Source organism: Physella acuta, unplaced genomic scaffold (assembly GCF_028476545.2).
Source record: "Physella acuta isolate Inbredline_101_S28 unplaced genomic scaffold, ASM2847654v3 ptg000406l, whole genome shotgun sequence".
Classification (NCBI taxonomy): Eukaryota; Metazoa; Mollusca; class Gastropoda; family Physidae; genus Physella; species Physella acuta.
In genome coordinates, this window is record NW_026731925.1 from 105,345 (window position 1) to 116,446 (window position 11,102).

General features: G+C 35.6%; 1 protein-coding gene across 1 annotated transcript; it reads left to right on the top strand.

Annotated features, from left to right (window-relative positions):
• Positions 1 to 1,628: 1,628 nt before the first annotated feature.
• LOC131942450 (sodium-coupled neutral amino acid transporter 7-like) lies at positions 1,629 to 8,793 on the top strand (the record flags this gene model as incomplete). Its single annotated transcript, XM_059302352.1, has 9 exons — positions 1,629 to 1,751; positions 2,286 to 2,484; positions 3,476 to 3,617; positions 4,026 to 4,118; positions 4,329 to 4,386; positions 5,801 to 5,935; positions 6,500 to 6,624; positions 6,768 to 6,967; positions 8,597 to 8,793. Coding segments are annotated over 9 exons (1,272 nt in total), but the record flags the coding sequence as incomplete, so codon positions are not given.
• Between the last annotated feature and the right edge of the window lie 2,309 nt (positions 8,794 to 11,102).

The window sequence follows — 11,102 nt, forward strand, 5'->3', positions numbered from 1 at the left end:
TGATATGTGACCAACACCACCGCAGCAATAACACTTGAGATCATCTGACCGTCGATGTACATTTTCAGTACGCCAGTTGCTCGCTCCACTGGTCCCGTTGGGACAGTTTCGTTGTATGTGGCCTGGCTTTCTACAGCTATAACAGGCGCCTGTATCTATATCCATACTGCACTCTTTGGCAATATGACCTTGTTCATTGCACTTGTAGCACCGATAAGGTCTTTTGTTGTTTCCGTACTCCACAACAGCTCTTTTATCTGACCTATTTCTCCAAGTAAAGCCGCTATTACTATTGCTATGACAATCCCTGGCATAGTGTCCATACCGTCCACATGTGAAACATATACTGCTCAGGCTGACCTTCCTAACACCAAGCATAGGCTGTACACCAGGGCAAGTGTGGTGTCCTGGAGATCGCGGTGTCGTTTTTTTCCAGGGTATCCTCTCTGCTGTCGAACTAGCAGCGACGTACGGAGGGGTTTGATTTACTTGCCTCGTCACTCTAGCGTTTTGAGTGCTCTTATAGTTGTCAATAACTTTAAGATTATCTTCCACACTTACCTTAGCAGCACCATTCAGCCTCTCCAACAGATGACATGTGACCACCGATTTTATCCGATCAACTATCAGGAGGTTCACCAAGTCCTCAAACGTTTCCTTTATTCCCGACTGCTGGACCCACGCTCTCAAAGCGGCTTCTGTGTTGACTGCGAAGCTTCTCATATCGTCGTGTGTTGGTACTAGCTGGTGGAATCTGACCCTATACTTTTCCTCGTTGAAACCTGCGTGCGTCAATAACTTTACCTTAACTGACTCGAAGTCATGATGCAGGTTCAGTCCCGTCTCAACGAGGAAAGTCTTCAGTTGTCCACTCATCTTGTCCGTCAGAAGGAGCGACCAGTCCTTGGGGTCAATGCCTTGTCTCTTTGCTTGACTCTCAAAATGCCTCACATACGCACCCAGGTCTTCGTCCACCGTCATCGCCGCCACGTCCCTCAAGCGGGGTACAGGGTTACATACCTTTGCTACAACCTCGACCTTCGCATCTTCCACCCTCCTCAACTCTTCCTTTACCCACTCAGCCAAACTGTCATCGGTCAGCCCGATTAGCTTTCCCTCCTCCTTCAAGTCACTTATTAGCTGTCTTCTGGCACTCCTGGTAGTAGCCATGCTAAACGGACGAGCCCCCAAATGTTGGGTTCTAGAATCTAGGGGTATATAAATAACAACAGACAAATACGACGTATACAACAATAACACTAACACTCTATAATAACAATAATAATAAGATATTTAATAATATATACAGTACTTAAATAATAAAAGGATCAAAAGGGGTCTACAACATAAATACAATACTCAACACCACGTTCCACATTCCACGTCCACAGCCACACTACAACTAACTGATTCACACACTGGCACACGCTCTGACACCCGTCACCTGACACACCTCACGTGAACACCTCTCGCTCCATGTAAACACACTCAACCAAGGGATACAACTATACACCAAAGGGAGGGTACCTGTCGTTCCAGCACACACAACGCACACACAAGCAGGGGACATGTAAGGGACGTAACAGTATCAACATTGATTATATAATGAATGAAAAATAATATTGACGAATTCAGGCTGGGTTGCCTCAGCATTTCTTGTGGTCAACGTCACATTGGGTGCCGGACTTCTCAACTTCCCCATGGCCTACCACCAGGCTGGTGGAGTCTTGGTGTCTCTGATCATGCAATCAGTAAGTTGACCCAAACGCAAACTTTTAAAAAAAAATATAGTTTTGTGGTTTGGATTCAGATGGTAACATAACAGCCAGTTCATAAGGCGTTCCGTGTAATAATATCGACATATTTTCTACAAGTGGATAGTTGTATTTATTTTAAGTAAAGGAGGTTTTTTTTTTATGTGTCGAGGAGCTTTAATATTGAGTTAAATAAATTATGCATTAGCTATTAAATTATTGGGTATTGTTTTAGGCACTCAATTTTGGATTTGAAATAGGTAAAACGTTATATTTTAACTAAAGACAATTATTAAGCGATGCTATTTGATATTATATTTAAACCCCAGCAAATTATCCCATTTCCTGCCAAATTATCGAAAGAATTAGTAACGACATGGTCTTTTCTAATCGACAACAAAGTTTATTTTCAAAGCTGTAGATAAAAATGTTTAATTTATTAAATAAAGATGGCGGCTAATAGACGCTACTTTTTAAAAAAATATTTTAACCACAACATGACAGCTAACAGAGTGTACAATTGCCTGACAGATTTTCCTGGTCTTTGTTCTGTTGGCGTGTTTCATCCTCGCCTACTGTTCTGACATCAAGGGAAGCAACACCTACCAAGACACGATGCTCTCCCTTTGTGGCCCTAAAGCCCAGCTGGCCTGTGCTGTCTGTCTTCTACTGCACTGCTTCGGAGCGTGTTTGACCTTTCTCATAGTTATAGGAGACCAGTGGGAGATGTGTGAGAGTATTTTTAAATTTGTATTGATGACTATACCATATTTACACGGGATAAACCACAGACATCTACTTTTTAAATATTTTTGAGTTAGTGCAATATTCATGTAGTACTAGTGTGTATCTATAACATATAAAGCGTAAAACCACCTCGATGCCCCCCCCCCCCCACCTCATTTTTTAATATTTTAAAATCATGCCATAATGGAACAGCAAAGGATCTCAAACACAAAATAGGACCTGAAGACTAATGCGACCACTTAGTCGTATAATGCGGTGAAAGTAACATCGTTATCGAAAATGCTATTACGTAGAAAATAACAAACGTAAACAAAGAGTATTATTACAACGAAGAAGGTTGAAATTGAAATAGATACGTGATTAAGTCCTTGACTTGAATTTGACTTAGTACTCTTTGCTCCTGATGGATCATAGGGCCTGCACGACATCATTCAATTTCGTCTGTCACCGGCTATTAATTTCGCAATATTCCAAGACATCCCGGGTGAGCCTTTCGCAGTGTGTGTCCCACCCAGCGCCACTTCCTCATTCTTATTTGCACTGTCATAGGCTCCTGCCTTGTCTTTCTGATTAAGTCCCAGAGCTGTGAACCAACATAGATGTTCTCAAACACTGACGTTAGATTTGTCCATATTTAAAACAAAAAGACTTTAATACGAACTGAGTTTAGCAAAGCTTAAAAAAAATATATATATAATAAAGACCTCTAGTGTATATTCATTATTTTCAGTTTTCTATAATATACCCAAGACCTCTAATGTATATTCATTATTTTCAGTTTTCTATAAAATATCCCTAGACCTCTACTGTATATTCATTATTTTCAGTTTTCTATAAAATGTCCCAAGACCTTTACTGTATATTCATCATTTTCAGTTTTCTTTAAAATATCCCAAGACCTCTACTGTATATTTATTATTTTCAGTTTTCTTTAAAATATCCCAAGACCTTCACTGTATATTCCTTATTTTCAGTTTTCTATAAAATATCCCAAGACCTCTACTGTAAAACAAAACCATTCTACACGTCACGAGCGTTCATCACGTCCGTCACCTCTATCCTCTTTATACTGCCCTTGTGTTTTCCTAAAAGAATCGATTTTTTAAGATATTCCAGGTAAGTTTTACGTACGACTTAGCTAGTTACATAACTTTAGAATACTTTTAGGGCTTCTCAAAACGTTTCTAAAATGCCTCAATTTTTAATTACTGTATGATTGTATTTTATGAAACTTTAAAGAAAAAAGTAAATTAATAAGAAGTTTTAGATACTAATTTAAATTAATAACCAGCACATTATTTTAAATAATTATTAGCATTTCATAAAAAAATTCGAATTTTAGTGTGACCTGGTATTTACAAATGAAATTATTTTTCTGTATTAAAAAAAAAACAACCAACAAATCATTTTAAGCTTTGATTGATTAATAAATATTTACTAAAATGTGTTATCTAGTTATGCATAACAATTATTATGTGAGTATTATTTCCATTTCGTTAATTTTTAAAAAATCTTTTTTCTTAGCATGGTTGGTGTTGTAGGTATCTTGTATGCAGCAGGGCTTGTTACAGTAAAGTATTTTTTATCACATGAAAATCAAGGGACTATTGCCACATGGTTTGTATAAATACAAAGTTCGAAAATTATTGCTTTCTAAAATAATTTTACTAATAATAAATAGTAACATACATGAATAAAACGCCTATCAACTCTTGCTTGATTTCGGAGTTTTCTCTCTTAGATGCATTGTTCCCCCTAGCTAATGAGTATTAATAGCGTTTTTCATGTTCTAGTATCTGAATAAATTGAAGATGTTTAAAATTTTAGGCCAACGCATTGGATCGATGTTTTCCTTGTGGTGCCAGAAATTTGTTTTTCTTTTGACGTGAGTGATATTTTTTTTTTTGGGTGTTGTCTTTTCTTACTGTAAGAGATTAGTTTGTGTACATCGTTTGTCAAAACTCGATTTATGCCAACTACCTAGACTTAGTCTCTTTTATAATATTTTATTGCCGTTATATTACAAAATATGTAAGTATACATTTTTAAACTTTTCGCATAGCGGGCACAAAAAAATATTAATATTTGTCTATGTGGGAATTTGTATGTAAATACGATCACTTGAGTTTGATTCAGTTAAAACAGGGGTCTCCAAACTTTTCAGTCCGAGGGCCGCATTAACTATCTAGTTTCAGTTCGGGGGCCAGTTTCTTCCAGGCATGTAGTTGATTTTTCTGGGCAAAGATCCTCAGCCATAACCAACAAACGATTTTTCCGTGGACAAAAAGATCGTCGCGGGCCGGATGAGAGGATCTCGCGGGCCGCATCCGGCCCGCGGGCCGTAGTTTGGAGACCCCTGAGTTAAAATAACGAAATTTCAACTATAATTATTAGATCCTGTTCTTAAGTAGAGTCAACATTTGAGCGATTTCCAATAAGTGGCACTTTCACCTTTTTCGCAAAAGAACGGTAACTTGAGTACTACATCATCTAATTGGACAAAATTTCATACATAAGTTTAAGATCATATTTGTAGGTTTCTCTCAACGTGAAAACGATTACCGATAAACAGAGGTTGTTCATTACTCAATTTTCTTTGTGAAAACGATAACTCGAGTAAGAAATTTATTTAATTAATTGGGGATTTCCGATATGCGGAAATTATACTCCCGGTTGCATCGTGCTATAAATATAGTAGGTAGAATTGCGACAAAACTGCTTTTTTTCCCAAGAAAACAGAGAGGCGAAAGTTCTAGAATAATCTGGTTCGTGAAAAAAATGATATCCATTTCCTAATTCCGGAGGTTTTCGTGAAACCGAAAAGTAAAGTATCACTTCTGATTACAGGAAATCCCTAAGTGTGTCGAGTTACTCACCGGACGAAAATAGCCAATTGTCACAGTAGAAAAACTACAATTTAAATAAACTTTAAATTGCAGCTTAGCGGTAATCGTAATCATCCTCATCATCATTCCTTTGTGGTCCATGGGGAGCAAAGGGCTGCAACCACACATTTCCAGCGGACTCGGTTTTGGGCTGCTCCCTTAATCTGTGCCCATGTGAGCCCAGCTGTTTTCGCTTCTTCCTCAACCGTTCTTTTAACAGCAATACAGACATAAAATATTCTTTATTTCTATGCACTGTTAAAAGCATTATCATTGAAAGTTGTGCTAAAAGTACATAGATTTTCCCACCTGAACTGAGTTAAGGAATGAGAGACTGACAGATGGAAAGAGGGAATATCGACTAAAATTCAAAACATTTAATAATAGTAACAATTTTAACTTTTTTTTTTCTAGTGTCATGTCTGTATCGTCCCTATCTACTCCTGTATGGCCAAGCGTAACACGAGAGAGTTCTCTAAAACAGTAACACTTGCCATGATATTGTGTATCATAGCTTACACGGCCACTGCAGCGATGGGATATCTACAGGTTTGTGTATTATGGTTTTGCTTAATAGCCGTTTTATCATTATTTAGATGTCTGATGATACTGTATGTGTTATATAACGAATAAATAGTTCTTATATGTTGTGCTTGAACCAATTGTAATACAAAAGTCGATGAAAATATGGATTTAACAATAGTCATATGGTAAACACGCCTTTAAGCAATTCAGTATTTTTATTTAAGAGCTGTTTCTTCATCTTCTTCTGTGTAGTTAATTGTGTGGTTGGAAGGGATTTCCTCCAACACAATTAAGTATTACGTGTCAATCTGTTATGTGCTATATAGGCCGTTGACACCGATTTTATTCTGCTTTTCTTCCACGCCCCTTGAGAAAACGAAGAACAACCTACAATGCAGCAATTGTATAATTTTGGCGTTTTCTCTCCTAGATAGGTTGCCAGATATGCCTGGGAATTCGAACATGGGACTATTTGGTTTAGCGACCATTAACTTTAACGACCCGTTACTTAATGTTACTTAATGTAGAGTTATCACACCATACCAAAATTTTTCCCTAGTCATAACATTTTTTTACACATATACTCAGTTCGGTGACAACATTGCAAATGATGTGTTGCTGTCGTTTAACCCAACAACTGAAGTGATGGTGTCTGTAGTTCTTATAGCTGTGAAAACATACACCACATACCCATTGATCTGCTTATGTGGAAGGTAAGTATCGTTGCACATTTTAATACATCTAACGAAAATATGCACCTCAAACAGTAATAATGTTTTTACATCTATAATTTGTTAATCGAGCATAGACTTTACAAACGGCAAACAAATAATAAAAGTAAACCTTAACTCAACAGAGATGCGTTTGACACAATATGGGGAATGTTGTGGAAAATGAGCCCAGAAGAAATTTCACACAGAGAAAAGACTAAACGTGTCATAACTACATTGGTGTGGTTCACCTTCACCATTCTGTTGTTCATCTTTATTCCCAATATTGGCGTGGTCATACAACTCCTAGGGGCCTTATCAGCGGTGTTTATTTTTGTATTACCGGGTCAGTGTTTCTCGTTGTTTTTAAAAAAAAAAAAAAGTGCCGTGGTAGAGCTAACCCGAAATACATTTTTAAAAAACGCTAGGCGAGTGGTATTTTAGTATTAAATCGCGAGCACACTAATTCATGATTTCTTAGACCGCAATTTTTTCTTACACTAAGCTGTCCCCGTCTCTAATAACTGAACCAGACGACAAATAATGTTTGACGTTGACCAGAGGTGAGAGGGTGGGTTATTGAAAGGTGTATAGAGGGACCGTGGTGTAATTGTAACGCAGCAACTATATTGCCAACTTCAAAATAATTATCATTAAAAAAGTTTTTAAAAACCCACGTTTTCTGTTTGAACTAAAAAGTAGAAAATAAATGCTATACATCACAATAATGCAAGCAATCACTCTACTATAAGCGATCGCAAACTGCGTGCGCATTATGACAGAAATTGAAAAACGTGGGGCGCCGAAGTAAAAGTTTTTTATCGGTCATTGTTAAAATAAGATGTAAAAGTTATATTACTATTGATTAGATAATACTATTGAGTTTTATTAGGGAGCTTGTAGAGAGTCAACAGTATTAAAAACTGTAAGAAAATCACGCCGCCCCACGTTTTTCATTTTTTGTCATAATGCGCACACAGTTTGCGATCGCTTATAGTAGAGTGATCGCTTGCATTATTGTGATGTATAGCATTTATTTCCTACATTTTAGTTCAATCAGAAAACGTGGGTTTTTAAAAACTTTTTTAATGATAATTATTTTCTACTTTTTAGTCTTTGTCTGTTTGTTTGCATTCAAATCTTGCTATCGATTTTATCTTCTCGCATTTACTTTTTTTGGGGTAAACGAAGACAACTCGTAAAAAACACGTGCCTTTTCCAATCGACGTTTTTTCTGTGTTGCCGTTTCTTTCACCATTTTGCCCTCGCGTGCAAATCATTCGACCATCAACATTCTACTTCCTGATCAGTCAGATTTGCATAGGTTTGTACACAAACACCGCGTGACTACTAATCAGCCAATCGCGTGCTCGCCAGAAGAGGGAAAGTACCGAACCTTGTTTTATCAAATTACAATTACTAGGTTATGTCCCTTTTTTGTACAAAACAATAGTGGTCTAAAATTATCAATAAAATTTTTCCATTGATCAATTTAGTAATAATAATAATTGAATATTATATTGTCATCGGAAACAAAGCTTCCCACTAGCTAACTGGGAAGTGCCCGAAATTTCGATCGCAAGATTTGATTCGAAAAATCCATGTTAATTTTATATTTATAGCTATATATATATATATATATATATATATATATATATATATATATATATATATATATATATATATATATATATATATATATATATATATATATATATATATATATATATATATATATATATATATATGTGTGTGTGTGTGTGTGTGTTTGTGTGTGTGTGTGTGTGTGTTTGTGTGTGTGTGTGTGTGTGTATTTCGAGAGTCACTCACATGTTAGATTTTTAAACATCACAGCTTCAAACTCACCAGTAAAGTTTCTAGAGTGTAATCATTAAATTGTGCCATATTTCTTTGTCATGCTCTATAGTTCATAGATCACTATCATCAACATTGACTTTGTATGAATTTTTGCCAGGTTTTTGCTTGTTGAACGCAATGCAGAAGAGACTAGAATCTTTTGAGACGCAGCCTATAAGAGTGCACGTCTTGAGAGCGTTTGCCGTGGTTTGTGTTGCGGTTGGTGTGTTTACCATTGGACTTGTCACATGTCAGGCTATTATGGTAAACATCCACGGCACTGAACAGGATTCGTCAAAGTTCTCTTGTAGCTAGACTTCAAATTTTTTAATGTACGAGCCGACCCGCGGTGTATCATACGCCGCTATTTAGTTGTTTTTTTTTCTACTTTTCAGTAATTCATAATTTGTGAATTTGACAGTACCAATCTTCCACTGAAAATATTTGCTTTAAAAACTCCCCCCCCCCCCGTGAAAGCAGCCTCCTCTAAGTTATCTCCTCTAAGTTTAAAATCGTTTCAGACTAAATTATCTGCCCCTAATAGCCGTCACCAAACCCGGCTCTACTGTTGTAAACATTTAGCTTGAACCACAGCTCACCAGACCATGTGAGGGGGGGGGGGTTGGGGGGTGTTAGCGATAGAGAGGAAGAAAGGGGACTGCAAGGCGCGCTTGCAGCTTGTTTTCTAACGTCTCACAGAAAATAATTATATATAGATTATAATGTGTTGCGGTATTTTTATGTTATAAATCTAAAAGGCGACAGACCATTAGGCTGAAACACGCTAAGAACAAAGATTAAAAAAAATAATTGATTATTTGATGTTAAGCTACTTTTTTTACTAACTACCACATTTGAGTACAAACGAATGAATAATCGATTACGAGATTCCATCGAATCAGAAAGACTTTCTTTGAGATATTATGAAGAGCCAAGTTGAATCAATTCTTGAAAAATAAGCCATGCGTAAAGATTTGTACGTGACTTATATGGTTTTATTATTGTGTTTGATAAGAATTAAAATAATACGTGGAATTTCTTATTGAATAGCAGTAGCAACAGCAATCGCTAATTGAGTCTTAAAGCTGTGCTATGTAAAATAATTACGGTTAGATGGATGAATACGGTTAGGCTTAGGATTAACTTATTGTATAAAATGTGATACGAACTTAAAGTCTAGACGTTTAACTGGTTATCCAATTTTATACTTCTTTTTGTTTTCTTTATTTAAATAAATATTTTTCTCGAAAATAATTTTACGAAGAATAACATTGAAATGTATATCAAAACCAAACGTAATAACAGAAATCTGTTTTAAGTTTTTTTTACTCCTCTGATTTTTAAAAATAAATCTAAGCCAATGAAACAGCGTCTGAAGTTAATCAGAGCTCATGTTTTAAGAAAAAACGCTAGTTAAGAATTTTCCACAATGCTCGGCCATTGAAGAGCCATTTTGTTCATTCATGTTTTAAACCCTACACTGCCTGCGAGACGGATAAAATCATTGGTGTATGCATGTCTATTTATCTTACTCCCATGTATTGACTAAAAATTGCGTAACTCGCAATCCTGACAATGGTTTAGGCATGATAATTGTAAATTACACTGCAGCAGATGTACGATCTATCTGCACTCGGTTTCCATGTAACACAACGGGAATTCCTTTATATCATATCAAGTTAAGACTACATAATTTAAAAACAAATTTCTAATGTAATTTAATTAATGGCAAAGAAATACGAAATCCTAATGTTTATCGAATTCTAACACTGATCTATCTTATTCGAAAACTAACCAAACTTTTACCAAAACCAAAATTTTGCATAAACTAATTAGACTACATTTAAATTTGCTCTAAACTTGAATTTGTTTTACAACACTACCATTAAATCCCAACTAAACGATTTATCTCACCTACATTCCCCGCACATAAATTAATAACCCAAACTTCAAAAATTACCTAGAGTATCAATACAATTAAAATAAATTACCACGTTCATATGCCATGCTTACTAAAATATGTGAAAAGCAAACAAGTAGTTAAACAAAATATGTTCAAGCTTTTAACTTTTGCATACAAAAATATATATACAGCATAAATGCAGCATGGACGACCCGAATTAAAGGATTAATTAAGACATTACAATAATTAATTCAATTTATTTTAATTCAAAATGGATATAATTCTCGATAATGTAAATTCTTCATGCTTTGACTTGTCAATATCGGCACAATCGAAAACACGGTTTGAAAATGTTATTAGTCAAGCAAAGGTGATAAAATGTAGATTACTGTGGATATTTCCTGGTTTTAAAATAACGTATTACTAAAATATGATAAAACAATAAAATAACTAATTTAAATGCTAAATAATAAACTGTTCATCATTTTATTTTTGATGCCATTGTAGTAAAACATTAATATGAAGTAGAAGCAATGTTTTTTTAAAAATTAATTAACAGAAATAAATAAACATTAATTTTTGTTTTGGATTTATATGGAGAGCATTTTCTGTACATTATCTATAGCAACATCACCTCATTAAAAAAAGTAAACACTTGTGTTGTGACTAGGCACAGGTAAACTCCGAATGGCCTGACTCGACACCATGAATGTCTTGTATA